Genomic DNA, 26,984 nt, shown 5'->3' on the forward strand with positions numbered 1-26,984 from the left:
TTGCAAAAAAAAATATTTCTAGAATTTCATATTAAAAAAATAAAATACTTAGATTTTATGTTGTGAAATATTTCCAGTTAAGAGCAAAGATTCAGGTGTTTTCAAATAAGGAAAGTGGTCTCCTTTTGGTGGGAACAGAGTAAGGCCCCACATTGTAAAAAAATCTCAAGGGTTTTTTCTGACCATAATGGTATTTTTCTGACTTTCCATGTGATGGACTAAATATTGGAGAAATTCTTTTACTGTGAAAACCCAAGCTAGTAAGAAGCAAAGAATGTAATCTGTGATAGAGACAAGTTGTATCTTCTGTTCCACTTAAGTAACGAGAAAGGGCAACTTGGAACACAAATTAATGGAGATGCCAAGAAGCATCTGTAGGATGCAGGGCTCAATATAGATGAAGATTTGAGCTCAGTTCACACAGTTGGACTATAGCCATTTGAAGTTCTAAAGTAATTGCTACTAGCCTACCTGCCTATACAATTTTCAGGAAGAGAATAAATCATTACCAATGAATTAATTACTAAAGATTGCATGCAATATCATTTATAAGGACAAAATTGTCACTTTCCCTGACAGGCATTTTCATTGCCTGATTTGTCTTTCCTTGTAGACCACCTTGTTGATAAAATCTTATCAGTGAATCCAGTCTGCCCAGTGAATTAAATAATATAATGTGTGACTTTTCAGTATAAAATGGCTTCACACCACAGTTGATAATCTGAGTCACTATAGTTACTGTAGCAAAACTTTTAAATATTTTTGAAATGGGATTCTTTTGTGTCTTCACATTTTCTGGCTGTGATCAATAAAAAGTGCAGCTCCATTGTTACTTATAGACTCATATCTATGCCCTTTATTTACTTACTATTTGAAAAGGCTGTTAAGATACTTTTGAGAGCTTTTTTTTAAAAAACAAAACCTTAAGAAGGTTCTCTGTGTATATTTTAACACTATTTCACAAAGTGGTGCAGTCCTATCAATTAATTCGCACCAATTTTTGACAGTTTTTATTTCCCTTAATTTCTCCATGTGAACTAAAATGAACATTAACAAAATAGATTAAAACCCCCTTTGGCTATCATTTACTAAATCAAATGTGTCTGGTTAGTTTGTAGATCATATTTTTTAAGCTACCCAGAATCAAAATTCATGTGAGTATTGAAGTTCAGGTGACCAGTGGCTTTCAGATTGGTCCCATCTTTTATATTTAACCATTGTTTGGTTATTGCATATTTTGCTGGAGTGCTCAAGAGGCAAATGGATTATTTGTGTATTGAAACACATTTCCTACCTGGAAATATCAGAGGAAGGACTTATCTCTGAATGCCATCACAAAGCCCCATTAGACCAGATTCTGTTCTTTTTTTACTCAGCCCAAGGATGTAGCAGGAGACAAGGGGGGGTTCTTGGAGCTGTGAGCATATCCTAGGCCAGAACCATTCATCTGATGACAGAAGAGGTGGAGCATCTTACACTTTGAGCTACCTACTTTATGAGCAGTGGTGCTTTCAAGCCAATTGAAGTAGAGACACACGTGGAAGATTTGCTTGCACCTTTAATAGTGTTCACCAGTAGGCTTTATTCTTTCTTTCAACAGAGGACAGTTATGGGATGGATGGGAAGGCTAAGCTGCCCAATTTCACTGGCGACATTGACTGGCAAGGACTGGAAGACTTGTACAGTGTGAATGAAAGTGTATATGAATACAGACACAACTTTAGACTTAGTCTGGCTGACTGGACTAATTACTTGAAGGATGTAGATAGAATGTTTGCACTGCTGAACAGTTACTACCAGCAAAATAAAACAGACAAGAATAACACTGCTCGAAGCAACAGGGATGGGGACGAATCATCCACGCTGTTCACCCTGGTGGAAATGACTTCTGCCGAGGAGTCCAGCGGCCTGACTGCAGAAGAGTTGCAGCTTATTGTGCCAACAGACTTTGCAGCCCTTGCTTTGAGCACGGTGAATTTAAGTCAGGAGAGGAAACTTGAATTAAACAATGATATTCCTGAGAAAAGTAGTTTGAATGATGCACACTGGAGAAATAGTCATCCAGCTGAAAAATGGATGGAGGATAAAGAATCGGACCGTTTGGATATGGATTTCAGTGGAAATGGCTTGATAGAGTTGGAGTCCCGGCATAGCTTCATGCTACAGCCCATCAGCATTCCTCAAAAAGACACTCATCAGGACAGTGACACCGTGGAAGATATATTTGAAGATCAAATGTATCTTCCCATGAGGTCTGGTGAACCCTTTGTTCATCAGACTGTGAACATATCCATTAGGGATTCACCTGTCAGTACCCAGGAAGCAGGAACTTTCTTAAAAAAAACCAAACAGAGTCTTGCAGGAGAAAGTTCACAAATCCTAAATGCAGAGGGCAGTGCCTCAGCTCCACTGTCCTTGGATTAGATCAAGTTGTAAACCATTAAGTAAGTTCTTCCTTTTCTTATTAGCAAACTAACAAAGGTAATCATGACAACTGACATTCCATGTTTATTGTAGATATATTTTGCAGCTAAATTGAGCCCAGTTCAGTATTTGTGCATTTTTTTATTCACACGCACTGCTCTCACTGTAATTCTCCACACTGGGAAGCAAGATTTCCAGTTTTCCATTAAAAGAAACAGTGTTAACTTTCAAATGCAGTAGCACCCTATCTGAAAGCTAAAAGCTATTTCTTTGAAGAGGACACTCAAGTTACTTTCACTATTTCCAAATGATCCCACCATGAATGAGTGTTTCAGTTCACCCAATATCCCTGCATAATGTCTTTTTCATCAATTATTTTAACCACTGGCAATTCTTAATGCCACGCTTTCAAGTAAAATGCACTTTTAAAATCTGTATGCCATACCATTTATGCATCTAATACCTTACAGTTTCTTAGTTTGCTTGTTGTCTTGTGAAATTGTGAAACCAATAAACAGACTGACCTGAAAGAGGTAAACACCATGGATTGTGGAAAAAGATTCTTCAAATATTATTTTAGCAAAAATATTGCATGTTTTTGTTGCTTTATTAAATCTACTCTCAGAAAGGTATGGCTAATGATTGTTAACTGTAGAAGGATTTGTTTAAATTGGATTGTTTCCCTATATGTTGATATTGCAGAATTAAAATTCCATTAATTTTTTTGACCTTTTTTTTTTTTCTGATACTGGTAGAAAGGTTTACATCAACACATAAATGTTTTTGTCACCCCGCCTGATTTTTATTATTCTCAACAGTATCTTGAAAGCATTATTATAGTTTTGAGTCTTGAATTCCTTTTTTGTTTTGAACAGGCATTAAAGGGAATGATAAAATCATGTTAGATTTCCATTATTTTAGACACAAAAGGCACATGAGAGTAAACAATAGTAGTTTAGTAATAATTTTTGTTGTTGTATTCTAAATTTTTTCTTGAACTTTACCAAACATTAAATTGTATAAACTATAATATGAAAATGACTCAGAAAATCTGTTACTCAAAAGTTAACATTGTCCCTTGTTTTTTTTATAAATTTCTAAATAATTATGACAACAGCAACTAAAGAGAATTACCTCAAACAGATGTAATTCCACAGTGTCCAACTCATGGGTGTGTTTCCTACCTGTTACGTTATTTTGTGTAGTGAATATTTTTTGGCTATTGCAAGCAATGCAGGTTAAACTTACATTCATTACATTGTATTTTAAGTGGAAACTTTTTAAAAAGCAGATTCTTTTAGTAGGATTTTAATAATTTTAAGAAGCAGTCTTTTGATGGACTCTGTAAATATGTTAAAATTACTAGTTCTTTATCTGATGTATGTGTCATGGGCGGATTGATAGAAAAACGTATTTATGGTCCTGAATGATGCTATTTGTACATAGGTTTTAAGTTACTAGGATACAAACTGTGTTTTTAAATCTTGTATAATATTTCTGTGATACTTTTATAGTACAATTCTGGCTTCGGGAAAGTCTAGAAGCAATATTTCTTGAAATAAAAAGTGTTTTACTTTACCTGCTTCAGAGAAGTCCAGATGATCCAGTTTCCTTCCTGAATAAGTTTTATTTCAAAAATATGTTAACAGTTTCAGCTTTAAGAATCCATCCACATTAAAAACAGGTAACAAAATAACACACAACATTCTGTTAGTTATAAATTATTCCTGGAGATGTGAGTAATGTATATTTTTGTTGTTGTTGTTTAAGGCACGCTGTGATTTTAGTTTTTTTAATTCCAAATTCATCAAATCCTTTCTTGCTTGAACTCCATGCACCGAGCTGCACAACCAGCAGTTCCCAGAAGTAACGCAGTGTTTCATGGAGCCATGCCTTGCTTTGCTGCTTTCTCTCCTCACTGCACAGCCGTCCCTGAGACAGCAAAGCACTACAGACCAGACATGCAGGGCTCACCAAGAGTGAACCACAGATCTCTAGCCAGGAGTTGTGTCTCCTTGTACAAGAGTCAGCATGAAAAAGAATTAAGCCTTCAAGGTAAACTCTGTCTTACATGAACTCTATGTTTGTTCGATGGCCTGTGAAAAAAAGATTACCTTCATACCTAAACTCAGCCTCTAAATCTGTGCTTCTTGAACTCTTCTTTCTTTTACATAGTCCTTGGACTCTGATGCTCCTGCAGACATGAAGTTTCAGGTGACGTTTGTGGGGATCAGGAAAGGGAGTGAATCTAAGTATTTCAAAAAGCAGTTGTTGCAATGTCAGATACAGCCTTGAGAGAAATCTACCCTGAAAGCACAGTAGCAAGCACAGGATGTATTTCAAAGCAGGGTGCAGAGCAGGCTGAGCCAGCGAGTTTGGGAGGAGTTGAAGGACAAAGGCAAATTGAAGCAAGGTCCCACACAACCATGTCTTGTGTCTTTGTGCAGGGAATTATCCAGCACCAACAGTGTGCCCTCCATTCTTTGGAAGTTTCTCTCTTAATGCTTGGGTAGAGCAGAGAAGAGAATGGTGCAACAGTGTGGTCCATCCATTCACCCCACTTGTCCTTCCTCCTTACCTGAGAGCTTAAAGTACTCATTCAGGAAATGGAAGAGAGAGCATCTTGAATGTTGTCTACCTTCCTTCTAGGACAGTACTCATTCATCTAAACTATCAGCTGAACAGTGCCCTATCTTCTAAACTAGGTGGCAGGCTTTTTTACAGGTCTCTTATAGGAGTGTGGAGGAAAGAAAGTATAAAGGACTCATTATGTAGGCAAGAGGTAAAGGGAGCAGTGAGCTCTGATCCTTGCTTTCTTGGAAACATGCATGAAATATAAAACCAAACCCAGCTGAAAAGGCCAAAATCTGTCATATCTCTAAGTATGCAGCCTAAGCAGTGTGTTGCTGTCCCAATATGTTTTGCACTTCTTTCTGCACAGTACTTCTTGTCCCATAGCTGAAGCAGTTGAGTCCATGAGCAGTCCATGGCGTGACTGTCAGGAAGCTTTTACAGGCAGTTGCAGGCTCAGGAACAAAACAAGTGCCTAAATCTGACTTCATTGGCAAGTGCTCCTCACACCAGGGGAGGGCCAAGAGGATGACTTTCATGGCTTTTTGTGATGTGCAGAGCAGTGGCAGATGTTCTATTCTGAAAGGCAGTACATAGTTCATTACTTTCTGAAGGGCCCCTGGAGCTGGACAGGAAGAACTTTAAAACTTGCATATCTTTGGGAGGTAGCAATGTTATGTGGAAAGTTTCATCTGGAATTTAAAATAAGGCAGCCAGTATTGCCCTCACATCCTTGGAAAGTGTGAGACACTTTCTGAGACCCCCTAGACTGAAAGCACTGCAGAAGAGCAAAGATGTGTAGTGCTTCATTTCCAGAGCTAGACATAGAATCACAGAATGGCTTGGGTCAGAAGCAGCCTTAAAAATCATCTAGTTCCAACCCCCACCATGGGCAGGGACGTGACTTAGAGCTGTTATCAATAGGTGAATCTTGTTATTCCTGAGGTAAATGCACACTAGCAGCTTTGCAAAAAAAAACCAAACAAACACACAAACATTTGAATCAGAGCATTGTTCTGAAGTTCAGCCATCTGTTGTTTTTTGTGACAGTTGAGAGAAGATATTTTAGAGTGCAGGTCTGAGCACAGACCACCCCCACTCTCCCAACCAAAATCCCTTGAGATGCCTGCAGCTGTCTACATTGGAAGTCACACAAGCACAGTCAGTGAGGATCTGTGTAAAACAGTCAGGGCTGAGAAGCCAAGAGGTGCAACAGCTCTGTCCAAGGAAGATCTGCCCAGACTTGAGCCCGGAGCAGCCATGGGTGCCTGGTACGTGTGATGTTGTAACAAAACTTCTTCCTTTAGTTTCAGCAAAACCCAATCCTGTTTGCGTGCTCTAACATGATTTTTCAGTGAGAACTGATGTGCAGTAAACGGGGTACGAGCCAGAGAGTCTTTCAGAAACGATGCATGACACCCGAGGGGACGCAGTCACAGCCTGACCCGCCCGGGGCTGCCTGGAGCCGCTGGGGCAGCAGGGTCAGCGCAGAGCCGCGCCCCCGGAGCCTCTCCCGGAGCCGGAGCCCTCCGGGCTGCCAGCCGAGCGCTGCGTCCGGCCGGCCTTCAACCTGCAACAGCACCCACACTGTGGTGTGCTACAAACCTAATGCCATCCACCTTCCCTGCTTTAACAGCTCTGGTCTTGGACACTGGTGACGTGCAGCGGGATCTGAGAGATGCTTTTTTGTCTGGTTATACGTATTGGAAATGAAAACACCTTAAGTCTTACTTTGAACTGGGAAAGAGGATGTGGACCCAATCAACATGATATGCTATTTTTTATTTCCAAGTATCAAGTATTCAAGAGTTTGTTTTGTAAACACATGTTTACAACAGATGCTGACAGTAGATGTCATTAAATCCTGGGTTATACAACTTTAAAATTATTCTAAGCTCTGCTGAGAAATAAATATCAATTAAAAAAAAACATACAGGAGCCTAAAGTATGCAAAAATACCCAGCATAAACCAATTATTCTCTTTTTACCACAGCACAGCAGCCACACATTCATACGGTCAGACATACTCTACAAATTTCCTTAATACTCTACACATTTGCTTAATAATGAGTTTTTTAAAAACTAAACAGTTACAGGCAGTGTGCCCACTCCATGCTCCTACTATACTACCCAGACTGTTGCTGTTCTGCACAAATCATTTGGTAGAGGTATGCACTGCAGCCAGGGGCCAAACTCCCATGTGCTCAGCTGGGGAAAAGAGCAGGAACCTTCCTTCAGGAAAGCCTCCACTCAACCGTCAATCTCACTGATGCAAAATTTTCTTTTTTGTTCTGAAACTGAGCTTTGGATCATTTTGTACCTATTTTTTTGTTTTGTTTTGAAATTTCCCTCCAAGTTTTCCAACATGGAGTTTGCTACAGAGGTAAAATTTCTGGCTTGTTAGTTGGAAGTGTGATTAGTGCTATTAGTACTTTCAGTACTACTGAGAATACAGACACCTGTCCTGCATGAGCAGCCCAGGTACAGTAACACAAAAAAATTATGATTCAGAATTCAAAATGGAAGGGAAAAAATTTTGTCTTCAAGATTGTAAAACCAAATCCCTCTGTTGTAAATCATAGCTCACTTCAAAGTCAACCAGGTTTGGCCTTTTTCCATTCCTAGAGATAGAATTTGCTCTTATTCTGCCCCTCTCTTTCCAATATTCTATGAACATTCACATTTCAGATCTCAATCCTCAATTCAAACCCTTGCTAACATTGCTTGGTTAAGTGGTTCCAGAATTTAGCCCAGTGTTTCTTATCATTACTATAGAATTTATTTTTAGCCCCTGCTTAAGCAAAGCAACTAAATAAAGTAGCATGCTACAGCAGGCTCAATACATTGTACACAAGACTTCTGTGGTCTGTGTAGCTTTTACTTTACCTGTTAGTGCTGGGCCAGATCCTACACAGACTCCTGAAAGTACTTTCCCACAGAAGAGCTAGGCAGGAATTGGCCCACCAAGAACTACAAACACTGTCTTTGTCGGAGCAGTCCAGACTTCAGGAACAGAAACACATGCACTTGCATCATTGACATGCCTTGAATATGTCATTTAAGTCATAGTGGATACATCATAAAATACTTCAGTACCTATTAGCACCACAGTGTTGTTTAGTCATTTGTCCAGAGATTATGAAGCTGTCTCACCCTTCCTCAAGGTGAACAATGTTTTGGATGTTTTTGTAGCCCTTCATTAATTCCACAGCTTTTCATCTATTCTATACAATGAACATAACATTGTTACAGAATAACATTGTGACAACTGCTTTGAGGTTGAAAAAATAAAAAAATACAATACACACAACGGATAATGCAATAATTAAAACAGTAGAATGGTACCTGGATAAATAAGCATCTGTTCTGTAACACTTGAAGTCAAGAAAACTTTGGAGCTACTTTGAAATTGCAGAGTTATGTCTGTGTTTAACAGGCTGTATTAATAAAAAAATACCTTAACTGAAGGACTGGAAAGGTGACTGCTAAAGTTACTAACTTTAGTTATTAACTGCAGTTTAATGTAATGGATATGGCCACAGGACATGGGTAGTGTTAACTTTCCTCCTTGATTTACACAATAAATTATGAGGAAGATACAGGAAAAATTTCCTTCCTGAGGATCAGGTAGGCTTTCAAACCTTTGGGCACACAGTAACATGTATTAGTGATACTCAGTGTAAAGAAGACAAATCATGTGAACCCTGGTAATACCCTGTCCTCACACTGAAGGTTCCACATCTCTACTCTGTGACAGTGTTTACATGCAATCCTTTTGAACTGTTATTTGTCAAACAAGATGTTAAAAGAAAAAAGAAGAAAGCCCTAATTCCCTGCCAAAGAATAAATCTACCACTGTGACGTTGACTGCTCACTTTCTAAGCACTCTAAAGAGATGAAAGTGTCCAAAAATCAAGTCCAGTATGTGAAATGTGTTGATTACAGGTTTAATATCCAAGTAGCAAAAACACTGTCCAAAGCAATGATTATTACGGTCCAGGTAAATCTCTGCTACCAGGTGTTTTAAGCCCTGGAAAGCAACCACAGCTGGATAGCTTCAGCTGGCAGAAGCCAGATTCCGAAGCATGCAGCATGGCATCTCCTAAGCCATTGTACAAGACACATTATTGAGAAAACAGAAAAAGATAAACTTGTTCAGGAAGTTTTTTGTCTTTGATCTCTGAAAATAGTAGCAATAACCAGTGAATAGAGTGAATAAAAGCTAAACAAGCACTTGATGTTCCCTAGTTCACACACACTCGCTAAAGCACCAGCTTGTTAACTTCCAGCCCAAGGTATGGCCTAGTTCTTCAGCCTCAGCATTGATTGATGAGGCAAAGAATCTGGCTACAAAACAGCAGTAAGACACTTTGGACCTATTTATCATCAGTTTTATATCAATATAACACCACGAAGTGGTATCACATGCACAGAAAAATGTAGTAAGGCAGCAATTATTCAGGCATTTTGGGGGAAAACCTGCAAGAACAGTGCAGAAGGTGCTGACCCCTGTCCCAGACATGCTCTCTGAAGCAGTCCTCTGCTCTGTTTGTGTGGAATACTGACAGTTTGTCATCTGAACCTCTAGATCCAAATCCTGTGAAAGGGCACAACTTGAGTCTACAGCATTACTTGAGCAATTTCATTGGCTCTAAGGTCAGAAAGATACCTTTATTTAAACTATCTCCCCATGTAACACACAGGTGTTCAGCCAGAAATTCATAAAATAAGTGAATGGCAGGAAGAGCTAGAATTAATCTTAGACAAATTCCCACAAAATATTTTGAATTTGAATTCTACTTGAAAATGACAGCCTTCCTCCATTGCTGGATATGTAAGCAGACACACCTGAATGCCACAGGAGAGTACTCAAGTGCTACTTTGTGCTATTCTGGTTACAATTATCACTGAATCCATGCGAGGAAAAGCTCACCATAGAAATACTCTTTGGATAAAGGAATTCCTTTTTGAATGCAGACAGGATTCAGTCCCATACTTACATATGTGCATTATTTTTAAGTGCATGACTTAAGCATATAAATTTACCCACATATTTAAGTTTTCTGCTGGATCAGAGCCATAATGAATGCATAGCTAACAGTACAAATTAAGAAGCGATATTAAAAAAGAGAGGGAAGGTGGCAAAAATTACAGCCTAATAGAATTTTATGTTCTGTGGTGAGAGGATTTCACAGGAGGAAGACAGCATGGGCCCCTGCACTGGATGACAGGCAAAGTTCTCTTTAGTTCTTGTGAAGTCAGTTTAGCACCAAGTGTCGACTGTGACTACTGCCAGGGATGCACTCCATGTCTAGAGATTCTGTTTCCTCCAGCAGTGACAGCCTCAGAACACAGTGTTTGCTCAGCAGGTCACACCACCAGTCAGTGACAATGCTGGAACTGACATTTCTAGGAAGCTGATATGTTTCCCCTGCATACCTTTATTGGCTTAGTTTAGACTATTACAGCTTACTCACAAGAAACCCTCCTTCAGGAATCAATCAAAAACTGGCCAGAGTTTGGGTTTTCTTTCTTTCAGAGGACACTGACTTAATTGATTTTATAGCAATTTATTCGCATTGCCAAAATTATCTATATTCAAAAACAGGAATGAATTTGTTTGAAAAATAAAGAATTACATTTTGTTTTGCCTATAATTCTCAAAGAAAAAATTAAAATTTAATTTTTAATTAAAAATTTAAATTGAAATGATGTAAAGAAGGCTTTTTCAGTATCTCTGAAGTTAGCCTCTTTCCTTCTACATTTCACTTTCTCAACCATTTAGAAAATATGAATGTTCTTAGAAGTTGAAGGGTCAGGATATCCTAAAAAATAGATGGTCTCCAGTGCAACAAGCTCTGAATTCCCTTGAAAGCTCAGAAGCAGCAGCAGCTGCAGAAGTGTCACTTTCATCGCTCTCATTCTTTAGTATCAGTGCCATTAGTTCCTGACAATTCTAATCTGCTCTCCCTTGGTTTTTGTATGGAACAGAAGCACACAAGGCATGAAATAGAAGAGATCAGGATAGATGATTAATCTTCAGTCTTTTACAATTCCCTATATGCTCTGTTTCTGAGGTATTTGAAAAGATTGTCAGTCTTCACTTCTCCCTGTGTTGATTAAAATGAGGAAGTGATAAAAATGGTTGAGTGCTGGGCTGCAATTACACTTTGTCCCACTACTTTGCCAATTTTTGCCATGGCAGAAAATTCTTGGTGCAACAAGTACTTGAGACTGGAGCAAACGGAAATATTTTTGTCATCTATTCTGATCTCCTACAGGAAATATATATATATATATACATATATATACATATATATATATATACACACATATATATTCACCAAACACCTTTGAGCCAAGGAAATTTATTTCTCGAGACAAGAAGTGTAGAAGCCAACATCTCAGAGAATGTGTACTGACTGAGGACACGTTGTATCTGGTGGCTGCATAAAAGGAAAAAACATTCTCAGGCTTAACCCGAAAAAAGCTGTTAATACGGACAGAATAGTAGGAAGTAATCAAAAAATGTTTGGGGTAGAAAAATCTGAGTTTCCAGACACAAAGAGTAAGAATTGTTACAAACTACATAAATGGACTGAGACATTCTGAAATAAGCAGCCCCATGGGTAGTCCCATGTGCTGGTCAAGAGAATCCAGGTCATGACAAAAGGCAGTTGGCAAAGGCAGAGAGGGAAATCTACTCTTCCCAGGACAACTCAGTGGATGCCAAGGATAGTACTGCCTTTATTTTCAAGGATGTGGTTCCATATAATGTTTGATCAATATACATATTCTAAATTGAAAAATTAAATCAGGAATAGCTCTGTTCAAAAATATGTAGAAGCTCTGCTCTTTCCTATTTATTTTCACACAAGTTCTCTACTCAGCAAAATCCAAACCAGACTATCACTGAGTCCTCTTAAAAGACTGCTTTTAATTTCCTACACTTCTAAGACTTCTCCTGCAGGGCACAACACAGCCTTGACTTCCTAGTGTCCAACTGAAATAATTTTCTGCCCTTTGAGACATCATTAGTACCTCATGAGCATGGCACCACAAAGCCTCTAGAGCAAGAAATGAAATGCCAAGCACATTTGATTAAGTCTCAGCATCTCCCGGGGAAAGAACACACTACAGTAATTTGGAATAAGCAAAGGCCACATCACATCCTGTGAGTCCACCCTTGCTGACAATTCCCATTAGCTCTTCACCTGGAAGGCCAAAGGAGAGACAAACTCACCTTCTGCCTTCACAGGAACTTTCAGAGAAGCTGAGAAAAGGAAAGGCTGCCATGTGTGGGACAAACCACACAACCAGGATCTCCAGGCCTGTCCGACCAGCCTGCCCAGCACCAGGCAGCCGGAGAGGCAGAAGTGTGGCAGAAAAGAGAGGGTCTGAGCCAGCCCTCCCTTCCCAGCTGTCCTGGGTGCCAGGGTGCTCAGTGCCTCGGCGGCGCCAGGAGTGCAGGGAGAGCCTCCTAGCTGGCACCACGGTGGGCAGGCTGCTCGCAGCCCTCTGGAGAGGCTCCTCTGCTCTCTCCTGCAGCAGGTGGGAGCAGCACCCGCCTGAACTCTGCTGCTGCTGGCTGCGAGGGACCCACCAGGTCCCAGACACCAGACCAGGCCATTGGCTCTCCCTCGGGACTTTCCCACTGAAGCTGAACTAGACTGGCATGGAAGGACAGCCAAACTTCCTATCAAGCTATAACCAGCTGTTTTCTTCTTCAGGAAAGTATGGATTTGGTGCTATTAACAGCCATCCAAATAACATCACAGAAATATGCACATATCTACTCTGGTATGTCTGTATGATTCCTACATCTTAATGTTACTATAAACCAATACTGAAGTTTTTTACTTCAAGCATTACAGTATCCTATATACTTTGTAAAGAATTACTACATCCCATCAAGTGAAAATTAATGCACATTTTGACAGGATAAAGATGTTACAACTCAACATTTGCAAACACTACCTGATGCATAACTCTTGTATGGCTTGACATGTTATTAACAGTACTTTAAACCTTATGTTATTTTTTAATTTAATGATTATGCCTGAAAATAGCCCCTTTCAAATTCAGTTGCAGTAATGTCTTTAAAAGCAAGCTTTAAACTTAATTTGCTGCACATACAATTATCCAAGTAAGTTGCATAGTTTAAATAAGTTCGGTTGTGCTTTGTAGCAGAACTCACAGTAATTACTCATCTCTTAAAAATACAATTTGAGGATATGAAGTTGACAATACATTTAAGCATTTTTCTGAGTCTAGACATCAACAATATGAGTTTTTGTCACTCTTCCACTGACTTCTGCTGTTCATAACACCTCAACTTTACAATGGTATTAGATCAGAGCATGGACATTTCATGGACACATCTGAAATAATTACAAACACAATTTTTAAAACTCCATTGTCAGGAGGGGAGAAATAAGAACTCGGGTTGGTTTGAGGTATCCAGCCCTCAGGAACATATTATGGTTGTTTGCATCAAGCTTTGTTGGTTTTATCACATGTTACATTTAGATTAAAAATAGAAGGCACAGGTGTTTTACAAGGCGCCGTAATTAAGTCAACCAACAAAACTAAGTATTACATTACCAAGCCAGGGGTCTATATCTCAACAGTGACTTCTTCCAATGCATTTTCTTTTGAGGAATTTATTGCTTCTGAAAAAGGGCCGGGGTAGGTCTGTGCTATGCAGTTCATTCCTTGTGCTACACTGGTGTCTCCTTGGGAACTGAAGGTGGGGCAGGATCTAGTCCGTGCATAGTTTTGTTGGGGTCCAGCTTGTCCAACCATCTCACTCACAGTGCTCACCGGCGAAGCCCTCCAACTCTGTCTCTGCAGTTGTTCTTCTTTACACTTTATGGAATACCAGGCCAGGAAAATAAAAAAGAATCCCACAAACTTGAGAGCAGCTGCCAACCCAAAGTAGACAAAACGAAACGAGGTGACATCGTATTCCCAGCAAGATCCTTGTACTCCGCAATCCTGTTGCCAAAGCATGCACGTGGTGTCAATAACAGCCCCAAAATAAATTGGAGTGGGAATGTAAGCTGAAGCAAAAATAGCAAGAGAAATAATATGTGTTAGCATATTGTGGAAAACTTCTAAAGAAACTATATGCCTCAGCCAAAGAGTGTAGGTTGAACATTTTCAAGATTTCTACACTGCTGTTCTCACATGAAATGTAAAACATGGAAAACCGGTCAGCCAGTCTTCCCACCAACACTATTTATCTCACACATGAAACCTACCACAAATGGAGAGAATTCAAACAAAGAAGCCCATGCAGCAGCACCTTCCAACAGGTACTTCAATCTGCTGTTTTTGAAGACAGATGTAAGTGGTAAGACCACTAGGATTATAAATTTCCTTTTAAATACATCTTCCTAAGAAACAGACTAACTTCTAAGGCAGCTAAAAATGCAGCCAGTCCACTGAATGCTCCCGCTTTCTCCAAAAATACGTCTTTAAGACGAGATTGAAACATCCTTCCTCAAACAAAACCTGAAGATACAGCTCTATGGGCTTCTCTTGTTATCTTACAATAGACCTTGCTTGCTCTAGTCATGTATTTCATAGTAGCTGAACACCTGGAGCGTTCTCTATGGGCAGGATTTTAGAAATTCAAGAGCTTGAAAGAGAATGCTTTGAAAAATAAGGACTTTTAACATTTATCCATTTTTGCTTTGAAACACTTGAAAGACATTATGTAATATTGGAAGAAAGACATTAAGATATTAAGTAACAAATGCTTATTTTAGAAATTAAAAAAACCTATTATTGCTAAAAGCAACAAAAATCTGTTTCTGAAAGTGAAAAAATCCTTATAAAATAATATTTAGTAACTATTAAATTTTAAATACAATTTGCAACTGTAAAAACGTATCTTTCTGGGACAACAATGTTGTTCTAGAAAGTCAGTAACCAAAAAAAGTAAATTAACCACATTTTCAGATGCAATGTTCCCAGAAGTTATTAATTTTAGGTTCCTAATACAGTTAGTCAAGCAATTAGTTGCAGATTTATGGAATTTTAATACTTTTATGGTGCATTTAAGCTGAACATGGCCTTTATGGAAATGCTGAGCTACTGTAAGACTTACCAAGAGTTCTTAATAAAACAAACTGCATTCCTAGTGCAAAGGGCCGCTCTCCATCTTCCACAGACCTAGCAGGTGAACAGAAAACAGCAGTAAAGAAACAGTCATAACCAATAATCATCCTGCTATGTTCTGGCTCTACCTCATGGCTTTTTTCTGAGCTATAGATAATCTTTGTCTAAATTTCTTCTCTTTAGCTTCTACTCCTATTGCTAGGAAAAAATACAGCCAGCCCCTCCTGAATCTGTTTAATCAAAATGTAAGTCATGGCCTTTTGACTTTTCTTTACCTGTGTAAGGCCTGAAGAATTTGATCCAAAACCATTCAGGAAATTTAGAGAATCTACACAAAATGTTTATGGCTTCTCATGATAGCCTTCTATTATTTCATATGTCTTAATTCATTTTTCTTAGTATTTTTGAGGTAAATTAAAATTCATGGATAATTAAATTGCTGAAAGCTGGACTCAGTTTCTGAATTTAACGGATCTTTTTTGTACCATAAGCATTTTGGAATTGCTTTAGGAAAAATACCAGTACAAACATCCAAACCATCTCTTAAATATCTTTTCAATTCAAATAATACAAGACTCCTTCCACTGGTTTCAAAAGAAAAATGTCAAGCTTAAAAAGACTAGATACAAAGTAACAAAATTCCACACTGCAACTACAATTTTAGTAAACCACAAATTACCTACTGCTTTTAAAATATTTTTAATTCTAAATCTAAAGGTCTTAAGATAGACAGCTTCTAATGACACTGAAATACACTATAAAAACACACAAAAAGTCTGCAGTCAAAGGGATGCAGCTGTAAAATCAAGTTTTGAAGTCAAGAAATTGAGAAATTGGAGAACCAACTTGGGCCACAGACCTTGGACTGATGCACAAAGCACTATACGTGGTTTGGGACAGCAGGTGTCACTGTCCATGTGTGTGAGCCACCAATTTTGGTACTGAACATTACAAAACCCTGTTGGAGATGTCCTTTACGTGACTTATGTCCCTCACTATTGTGAGGTTCACTGCTATATTTATCTTCATTTGCCTTTGCATAATTGCAATGCAAGGGCAACGTTTTTTAATTAGTATTGTTTTACATGTGGGAAATCCAGAGACAGAAGGAATAAAGTCACAAGTCTCTGAATTATAATGACGCTGTGCACGCAAGAGTTGAGGTAAGGCTGAGCAGCTGGAATTCTGATGTGCCAGCCCCAAGCGCCTGACTTCAGTGTCCTAACAGTGATCTTTACACCCCTTCTGTGCATTTTTTGAAAAGCAAACTGGAAGACAAAATTCCACAATGTGACACAGCACAGTCCTCCATGTGTCAGCAGCAGGCTCCTGCATAAACCTCAGCCACCTGAGCTGAGAAAATGTCAGGAAGAGAGTGCTCGTCCTTGGAGGGGGTGAGACAAAGATTCCTGCCAGAGTGTTTCTCAGCTGTGCTCATGACTGAGCCTAAGGATACCAAAGCTGAGTCCTGACCTGCCTCATGTTTTCCAAGGTTCTGTGACCTATTACAAAGATTTGCCATATTTATTATTTTTATAGGGGGCTAAATTTCTCCCAGAATATCAGAGTGAAGATCTAAAGACAACACTACCAGAAGGAAATCCCACTTGGTCGGGAGGACCATTCTCACAGAAATAAAAGGCCCAAGACTGGTTTTAAAAAAACCTCAATTTGAAGACAGATTTTACACAAAACCAGGACAAAAGATGTCTCTATGTTAGCAATTAATGCAGCTAAACAGCTAGTGCTGAGACAGGGGACAGGTACACCACAAGTATTTCAAGCATTTGTAGGATTTACTTCAGATCAGCTCTAACCTGGTCTCATGGACAGGATGCCCATTTCCATCTGGATCATTCTGGGTGTGCTTCTGAAGAGTACCTCAAACACTGGAAGAGGCTTCCTAGAGAGGAAGCCAGCCCCATGCCTGTCAGTGCTTGGACAATGCCCTCACTAACAGGTTTTCATTTGTGCTCAGTCCTGCAGTGGTCAGGCAGTTGGACTGGATGATTAGAGAGAGTATTTACCAGAGCATGTAGGGACAGGACAAGGGGCAATGGCTTCAAACTGAAAGAGAGTAGGTTTAGATTAGATATTAGAAGAAAATTCTTCACTGTGAGGGGAATGAGGCACTGGAACAGATTGCCCAGAGAAAGTGGTGGATGCCCCATCCCTGGAAGTGTTCAAGGTCAGGCTGGATAGAGCTCTGAGCAACCTGGTCTAGGAAAGGTGTCCCTGTCCACAACAGCAAGTTGGAACTAGGTAATTTTTAATGTCCCTTCAAGTCCCTTCAGCTTCTACAAGTCTGCGCTCACTGTAGGTCCAACTGAACTATTTTATTCTATTTTTTCTATCTTCCATCTCGTCTTCATTTGAAAAGAACTTACTTCCTGAACTCTGAGCCCTTCATCTTCAGATCCCAAACCAAATAGACATCTTTAAACCATTCTTTGTCCTCCTGTTACCAGCAGAACCAATGCTTATGCGTATGCTCTGTAGATTCTAGCAAATAATTATATAATTTTCCTCTAATTCCTCCTTCTCTTTAAACAGCAGCAACATAGATTATACAAATACAGATTTTAGCAGTTTATATTATATTTATATTATATTTATATAATATAACCATATTATATTTTTTCAGCTCACTTTTCCTTAAAAATCAGCAGAACTTCACTTACAGGAGCTGTATTTTAAATGGACAAAGATGTTACAGGGAATGATTATGTTTATCAACCTAGATGGCAGAGATGGGAAAAGCAAATCCAAAAATGAATGCTTTTTTTCAAATTGACAAATAAATGCCACTGCCTTTTTCCTACAAAGGCAGTGTGTTCTCTATCCTTAGAGTAGTGGCAATAACACCACTACTACAGTACAAGTTCAAAATTCTTGTGAAGATAAAAAAGGAAGACTCAAAACCAGGCATGTGGCAGGAATCAGCATTTTAAGAATGAGAAAAGGATAATTTTAAGTGCTAACTTTTTTATTTGCATTTGAAAATCCAAAACCATCGCTCTAAGAAGGTTGAAAATTTTTCAGGAGTAATCATTTTCTTCCATGATGTTTTGCTTGTTTTCTCTTTATAGTACCTGGAATTCACTGTGCACTTCATGTTTCCTAAAGTGGATTATCATATCACATATTCTAAATACAAACAAGCTTTACCCAATCCCTGTCAGCCCCATTCTATTCACTTTTTATGACACACAAGCTTGACAGGCGCTGGTGATAGCAGGCACGGCAAAAATACTTACAGAACTCAAGTGAGCTCTCACCTGAGTGTCACTATGACTGCTGATGGCTGGGCACATGCTGTTATAAGGGTTACAATGAAGAGAAATACGAGGAATGGGATGAGCGTGTTGCAGGTTCGATCACACTTCCCAGACACCGCGTAGCCGTTCTCATTCAGGTAGGTTTTGACAATCACCAGCCGGAGCTGACTGCGCTGGCCCACTGTCGGTGGAGTGATCACCTGGCGACTCTGCACACAGGCACATTCTGTGTAATTTCTGACCTGGGAGAGCAAAAAAGAACATTTCCACATAAAAAATATGTGTAAGGAAGACATTGCATAGAGACATCGTACGACAGTCCTGTGGTACTTCTCAATTGAGAATCTTCTGCCTTCAGCATCATTACCCCAAGCACAAGCGAAGTTACGTCTCCAAGTAATTTTAAAGCTGGCCAGGACTCTCTATGATGAGGTCGCCTTTCCATTGCTTTATTTAGTCTGAGTTTAAAAAAAAATCTGGAATATATTTGGGAAATATTGACAAAACAATTCAATCACTTCCAACAGGTAGGCTAGAGAAAAATATTTTTTCTACTGTACTACAAAAAATGTGAGGAAACGCTCTTCAGGCAGCAGTGACAATGCCATATTCTGAAACTTAGCAACTGCTGACTTTCATATTCAGGCAATGTCTTCTGCCATGTTAATGGAAGGCTACCCAGATCTGGTCAAAGAGCAACAAGCTGCACTTCATGCTTGAAGCTCAAGACCTTCCACCTGGATATGGGTGTGGTTCTGGACAGAAGCTGAAACAGAGAATAAAGGGAACGCAGAGACTAAAACAGTGAGACTGGAGGACATGAGAGATTCCTGAATGAACAAAGAGAATGAAATTAAGATGAAGGACTGAATAAAGAAGAAGCATTTCACAGGCAAAGGGGACTCTGATCTGAGCAAGGTGAGGAAGAACTAGATCAGAAATAGCCATCTTTCACATTTATGCTACTTCTGTTTTCATCTGATCAAATAGCAAAGGGGTGTGTAGCAGATCAGAATATTCGAGTGCTACAGAGGAAGATCAGGGACATATGTGACGTTATAGGAAGAAGTTTCTTGTTTCAATTTCTGCACTCATCAAACCTTAGACCACACATGCACAGAAGCTACAAAATCATCTCAAGATTGTAAATTTCAGCACTTAAGACATCAGGACGTATCCAAAACATGGCTGTTTTGTCAATTTTAATGTATACCTTTATATGCATCCATGCCATCATGTAGCCTCATACTTTTTTCCCTATGGGACTTAGCTGAACATCTTAATAATGTATCTGTTTATCCAGTATTTTACCTCCCATTTAAAAATGTGACTTCAGGTATTTTTTTCCTCACACTAAAAATATTCCACTACGAAGATGGAATGACTCACAGTTCATTTGGATTTTTCTACAGCACTCACTATTATAGTTTAACTCTTTCAAAAAGGAGTCGTTTATCTTCAAAATTTATGAGGTATTGATGCTGCTATCTCTATTTATTTGATGTTGTTATCTCAGGAGTTAAGTAACTGAAACAGATCAAAAATTTCACAAACACAGGTGACTAATTTGAGACAACTGGATTCCTTTTCTTCAGAACATTTTCCATTATACCCAGCTAAATATATTCTAAATGTAACTTTTCATGCCTTCAAATACAGATTTAGGCAGTGCATCTACAAGTGGCACTTCTTATTGCTCATGTTCATCGTCCAGAACATGAAGAATACAAGACTTACGACCAACTGGAGAAGTTTTGTTTAAGTAACTTGTCCAGCGTCGCTTAGAAACAAAGCCAATGACAGATTCTGGTTTCCCAAGGCAGCACTCCACTCTAATATCATGAGTATCTGATTTCTTTCTGCAGTACCTCACCCTAAACTCCTTACTGCTTCCAAATGAAAATGTCAAATAGGAATTCTACAGAAATTAGTCCTCTTTACTACACAATCTTGGTTCATCACCAGTGAAACCAAGTCTGTGTATTAGAGACAGACATATCATGGCAGAAATGTTAAGAGTATAGGAATAGATATATGTATAAATATATATTATATATATAAAACAGGTATGAACTGTCCACTGGTGTCCTTTCCTCTTAGTCTGAACTCCTAAATGGTTAATTTTGAAAACACTCTATGTCATAAACTTAAATCCAAATATTATACTTTAGCAACATTTTGTGTGTTACACAGTGGCATTAACCTACATTTATTGTTTTTAGAAGTACCCTACAAAAGGATTATTTAATTAAAAAAAAAAAAAAGCCTTTTCCAAGCAATGTCAGCCCTATTCTGTTCACCATTAGCTACTGAGTTAAAACTTCAGGCCACAAAACATCTTTTCTTAAATCATAAGATGCAAAAGTATGTTTCAAAATCTGTAGTGAAGACCACATATTCCCAGAGTATTTGCCTACTAAATAAATTAATAGTGCCAGTTAGATATTAAGTGAAATGCAACAAAGATCAAGCCTATGTGTCAATTCAGGAAAACACAGATTATACAGACACTGAAATTTAACCACAGGCTCACACTGCAGGCTTTTCCAATTGGTCAAAACAATTTTCTACTAAAACCCAGCAGGATAATCTAAAAAGGAAAAAAAAACATTTAAAGGAAACTAATCTGTTCTCAGTGGCATCTATGTATGAATATACTTTTTCAGACCACTATCCAGGTGACCTGAGAAAGCACAGTGCTGGACCTAACATCCTTCTGCTTCACAGGCTAGCTCAGGACTGCAAATCAGGAGGCTGATACTTTATAAGTAAGCTTTCTGGAAAGCACAATCAAGCCCTAAGAAAATCAATGTTTACATTACTTCTTGTCTTTCTTAACTATCCCTTTTTAAAGGACAGTTCCATAACAGAAGAATTAAAGAGTTCATTTTTTTAATGAAACTAATATGACCATAATGCTCTGTTGATACTCAAGGCAGATTCTACTTTTCAACTGTCTTCCTGTGCCCAGTCCTGGAAACTGCCAAATTTCCATGGTTTGGTTTTACCAGCAGGATGTCCTTCTCCAGTTCAGCATAACTGGAATGCTGGGCTGTAACAAGTATTTCCAAGAAAGAAAGTGGATTATTAACATCCTTTCAGTTCTTGAGTTTCATGACAACTTTCATTTAGCCTGGAAGAGGTTTAGAAAAGGGCCATGGGACTGGTCAAACTGTTTTACAAGAGCAGAATACACGGGCAGTCTTCACCTAGCCAGGCAAACCACAGACCTATCAGTGCACTGGTGCAGGTGCAAGACCTACTTGGGCAAAATGACGAGGCTGACACAAACACCAATGACTTTAAACACGTCCTAACTAAATTTAAACAGGAGTTGAAAATACTTCCAACTACCTGAAGAGTTAAGTTTTTCCTTCAATTCAGAGAGGGAGTCACAAAAAGCCCCAAACTGCTCTGAAAGGTAAGACTGAACTCGGAGAAAGACAGTTTGACATGTTGGCGTGTTGGCAGAAAGCTGAATTAGATGACACTGACTCAAGGTACCCCCTCCAAGCCCTGAAGGAACAGCAGGCATGCAGGCCACTGCCACCAAGGTCTTTGGGGTCCGGAAACACCAGCCATCCCTATCTCATGGCATTTTGCACTCACTCAGCTGGAGGATTCACTTAGTACAAATGAATTTGCACCTCAAATTGGTACAAAACTAAAGGAAGTGGGTTGGGACCATGCAATAAAAGCATTGCCAGCCTTTCAAAACATGGAAAGGCTCAGAGATGAACGAGTCAGCTGTAGAGAGCTTACAAGAGGGATTCTTTAGCTAGGAACAGAGAAATCTTCGATCTGCAGCGGTCACGAGGGGCTACTCAGGGGTTGTGTGTGGATGGTGGGTGAAGCACTTACCCCTGTGCTGTGGTTTCCACCACTGATGCAGCCAGCTAGGCAAGGATTAAAATAGGTTATTCCATCTGATCCACAGACAGGCTCGTACTCATGAATCTTACATCCACAGTTAACATTACAGCTTCCAGTCAGATTCCTGTGGGCCATGGCAAGAGTGGGACTGAGGAAAGGAAAAAGAACATGCTAGTAGAGCACGCACAGATATCCATATCGTCCTTACAGAGGGAGCAAACATCCTACTCATTAACTCTGGAACTGAGAGTTGATTCTTAGACAAAGACTGCATTAACTCTAGGTTATGTATGTGACTTAATATAGAAGAACACTCAAGTCATCCTTGCCATCAACTAAAAACAGGATAAAAAAAATAATACCAAAGTTTAATATTTGTATTGTACTTGGCTAGGTAATAGGTGTATTTCCCCTGGGTTTTTCTTCCTCTGTGAGGTAAGACACCACTATTTGATATGTCTATTCTTAGCTGCAGCAATTTCTTGTTGATTACTAATGAAAGACTCGGTGACAAAATGTAAGGATTCTGTGAACTAATGTGAACTAATAGGCATCTGTTCCCACATACCAACAACTGTTCAGAAAACTTAATGCTTATATGAATATGTGAAATCTACAGGAAGCTCTCTAGATGTGAAATACTGCTGTGCGTTTACTAAATGTCTGTAAATGAACCACCACTCTGCTTCCCTAGACCATTCTCCAAAATGTGGCCAAAGCCCAAATCCCTTATGGATTTGGACATATTTCAAATGCTTCCTTCCCAACCTTGAATCAAGGCAGTTTAAACACCTGTACCTACATGGCTCCCTAAAACTATACAAATCTATGCTTCGTGTTGGAGAGCTCCGGCCAAAATGCAAACAATAGCTTACTTCACTTCAGTAGTCCTTGAGAATTGGAAACTATATTAATGTCTGAGAATTATACTGGAATGCACAACCACTCCACACCAGGCACTACAGTGTAATATTGAATTAACTGTTCTGCCTTGTTTGCGCTGCTCTTAGTACTGCTCAATAGGCACTGCTGTTTAAAACTACCTCAAGTACCTCTGCTCTAAGCAGATCAGTAGATATCCAGGGAATTTCAGCACCTCCTCAGCCAGGCAGGAACAGAACGGAATGTGGATTGGGTTTGTGGCTGCATCCTCAAGATCCTGTACACATCTCACAGACTGCCATGGCTGCAGAGCCTCACGAGGGCTGCTGTTGGCTTGTCTTCATATCTGTGATGCGCAGGCAGGGCCAGTGTGAAGATAAACAACTACCAGCAGACTTACTGCATCTCAGCTACCCCAGGGACCACAAGGGATGTTCTTCTGCTCCCATCTTCTACCCCTGATGAGACCAGAGGCGAGGCTCAGAAGCCATTCTGCACACAGAGACTGTCACCCCTGCTGTGTGCCACCTCACCTCCTGTCGCTAGTGACACTCAGTAGCACAACTGCTGCTCAGAGCATTCCACTTGACTGGTTTTCTTGTATTTATACACCACTATTTGCTTTTGCTAAATATGCTTGTCTTCCCAGCTGTGCACTTTAGCAGACAATTAAATATTACTAAGTAGCTTTCAAATATTTATTGACTGTCTACTGATCACACAAATCAGGTTCACAAATTTAGCTCTTGGAGCTACTTTACACTTTATGGTCTAGTTGGATGCTAACCAAAGCCTTTCTGAGTGTTTTGTTTCTTGCTCCATAAACAAACAAGGTACACTTTTAGAAACAAGTTGCAGCTTGAGCAGGAAGTTAAATATCCAGGACTGGTAGTGGTTCTGCCACCTTCTCAGCTATCACCTGAAATTTGTCATATTATATCCTGCTGGATTTCAATAATCAGTGTGCAACAACACATCACATAGCAAAGGGCAGACTTTTCCAGTAGTCTCTCAACAGAACTTTTTCTCCAATGGAAAAAACACCAAATCATCAAAACATTCCTCAGGAACATACAGATTTCAGCAGCACAGTGAGGAAAGCTTTTCGCACCAACAGGAGAGGCAGCATTTGTGGAGTTTTACGAAATCCTAGTCAGCCTGCTGAGCTGGATGTCCCAGATGCCAGAATACTTGGCATAAGAAGAGACTGAAGGCCCTTGTGCCCATGTTCCTGTTGACAGCAGGGCTCTGCCACATTGCACAGGATCAGGTCCAGGGACAGCCCAGACTGCCAGGAAAGGCACAGCTCGGGTTCCACACTCCAACCTCTCCCACCGTGCAGGACACATTCTTCTGACCTCTTATCCCTCCACCACCTAAAACGCTTCTCAGCAACAGGTGGGTAGGGTTGTTCCACAGGCAGGAGAACCCATTCCCCGTCTTGCTCTGCTTACACAGCTAACTCCCTGCAGCTGCACTGCTGAACATTACCATGACACAGAGGTTAGGAAACCAGCTTTAAAAAAAAGGTGAAAGAAATCAGGCGTGCAAGAAATGAGAAGCATGAAACTGGAAACTGAACTGAGACCACTGTGATAATTTAATCTCAGGGGCATTTTTTTCTTTGTCCTGGAAGAAGATTTAAGTTTACACAAAGCAAATATGCTCAAATTAGTAACAAGTTACTGCAAGCGCCGTCTCTCCAGATTTCACCACCTTTTGCCCCCAGCATATCACCTATTTGAGGAATTTCTTTTTGTTACTTAGAGCAAATACCTTGCACACAGAGAGGTTTGTGTTTTTTCATCCTTTCAAGAACATGTAAAACACAAAATCATCTATTAATTCCATTTCCAAAAGTTCATTATCAGACAGTTGTAAGAGGCTCATGCTTTCCTCTTCATTACCTTCTCGGTTTACTCATTGTTCACTCCTCTTTCAGTGGTGGCAAAAAAATGAAGGATGAAGGAGTTTCAGATGCTGGGGACATGAAATCTCTACTAACAAGTGTCTATGTAACCCCATTTTCATCATATGGGATCAACCACATAGCATATACTATAACAGTTTTCTTGAACACTTCTTTCAGGAAGGAATCATTTTTTCTTGAAGGTATGCCTTTTTCAGGAAGTAAGCTGAACCAAAGCACTCTACTAATCCTGCCTTCTGGCACTGGAAGGCTGCCTACTCTCCACAAAGGAAAACAGAGCATTTATCCCTGAATCACAGCACAGCACATCACAAATTTACCTGCATCTGCCATTAAGAGCAGGTTCTTAGGGAAATTGCACCACAGCTACTTTGTCCTGCTCATGAGCTGATCTGTGGGAAAAGCAGCCTAGTTTCAATGTAGCAGCTGCTATAGAAACATGGGATGTCTGAGAAAGAGCTGCTCTGGCAGGTGCAGATGCTGCCAACTTGCAAAACTGCTTCACCTGAGCTGCCAAGGACACCAGTCATGCACGAGCACACGAAGAAAAACCAGCCCCAAATGACAGCACTTCCTGAATTATTCTTTCAACTACAAACAATGCTGCTGCTGCTTCCATTAATAAGATTCAACTAACTGTAAGTTTGCTAAACGTGTGCTGGGACAAAACCCAGAACCCCATCTGACAAATTGCATTTGTTCACTTCTCAGGGAGACTGTTCTGTGTCTCCATGACACAATGCTAGTAAAGCTGATAAAGAGAAGACCTTTATTAGATGTGACTAACAATGAAAAGGACTCTACTCTCTAACATTTTTTTCTAAATCCTGTTTTCCTCTCCAACTATTAGTCCAGGGAAGGTTTGTGGTATGGGAGTAAAGGGAAAAAAGGGAAAATATGAGACTTATTGCCTGGAGTTTTTAGAGCTGTGACCTGTTATTTCACATACTTAGGCCTGGATGAAAACATCACTGTACTGGCAATCAATGAACATATATTGGGGGGAAAAAAAGTGGACCCTCTTCCCACAAGGCTACAATTTAAATTAAATGCAGTTTAAAATAAAAAAGTCTGACTATATTTTGGTAACATCTAAACAAATAATTGATTTTGCACATGGTTTTATTTGTATCACTGTAGTAACCTACAGGACCAAGGAAATACAAAGGGAAGGAGATAACCTCACCACATAATTTCTATAAGCTAAATAGTGGGCTATATGATAAAAAGGATTATCTTAATTTGATAGCAATACTTTTGGTTTGGTATTGCAGGATATTCTGGATGGTAGAGATCTGCAGTCTCCTTGTTGGCAAGCAGCTGGAATTGCAGCAATGATGCAATTTTTGTGTAGCTGTCAAACAAGGGACCCTCTCACTGTGTTAGCTGGATTCCTTCTTTGTTGTTATTGTTCTGACCCAATTAGTCACTGCTTTCAAGTTAAGGGATCCCACTGGCTGATTGGACTGAAATAGATACAATAATAATAGAAACTCAAACTGGTGGTACAAGAGGAAGAATATAAATATTTTTTAATGTAAAATACATCAGTAAGTCAATTGCATGCTTTAACTAAACTTTAATTGCACCAAAACAACACAAAGCAATCAAAAAGAGTCTGCTTTAATTCATTACATATCAGAAATGTGAGAGATGGAACTGAACTAATCCAGGAATCTGTCACTATGAGTAAGCTCACCACGGAGGCTGTTTAGCTGCCTTATACCACAATACATGCAAGAGACAGGTCTGAAAAAAACCAAAGCAGCTGATATCTGCTATTTCCCTTTTGTTCAGTACTGGTGAGGCCACACCTGCAGTGCTGGGTTCAGTTCTGGGCTCCCCAGTAAAAGAGAGACATGGACATACCAGAGAGAGACCAGTGCAAGTCCACTAAGATG

General features: G+C 39.5%; 2 protein-coding genes across 14 annotated transcripts in view; one reads left to right on the plus strand and one right to left on the minus strand.

The window, feature by feature from the left end:
- SULF1 (sulfatase 1) overlaps positions 1–4,002 on the plus strand; it is a 124,799-nt gene extending 120,797 nt beyond the window's left edge. For 12 of the 13 annotated variants that reach the window (XM_048286177.1, XM_048286183.1, XM_048286179.1 and 9 more), the window contains one exon: positions 1,601–4,002. In XM_048286177.1, coding sequence (XP_048142134.1) covers positions 1,601–2,424 — 824 coding nt within the window. In that variant the 3' untranslated portion in view covers positions 2,425–4,002. The remainder of the gene's footprint in view (positions 1–1,600) is intronic. The other variant, XM_048286190.1, reaches the window with a different exon arrangement.
- Positions 4,003–6,756: 2,754 nt separating this feature from the next.
- SLCO5A1 (solute carrier organic anion transporter family member 5A1) overlaps positions 6,757–26,984 on the minus strand; it is a 75,720-nt gene continuing 55,492 nt past the window's right edge. The window contains exons 6-9 of the mRNA XM_048286191.1: positions 22,260–22,419; positions 18,399–18,640; positions 15,110–15,174; positions 6,757–14,057 (exon numbers count right to left, since the gene is read on the minus strand). Of these exons, the coding sequence (XP_048142148.1) occupies positions 13,612–14,057; positions 15,110–15,174; positions 18,399–18,640; positions 22,260–22,419 (913 nt within the window). The 3' untranslated portion in view covers positions 6,757–13,611. The remainder of the gene's footprint in view (positions 14,058–15,109; positions 15,175–18,398; positions 18,641–22,259; positions 22,420–26,984) is intronic.

This window comes from Corvus hawaiiensis, chromosome 26 (genome assembly GCF_020740725.1).
Source record: "Corvus hawaiiensis isolate bCorHaw1 chromosome 26, bCorHaw1.pri.cur, whole genome shotgun sequence".
NCBI classification, from domain to species: Eukaryota; Metazoa; Chordata; class Aves; order Passeriformes; family Corvidae; genus Corvus; species Corvus hawaiiensis.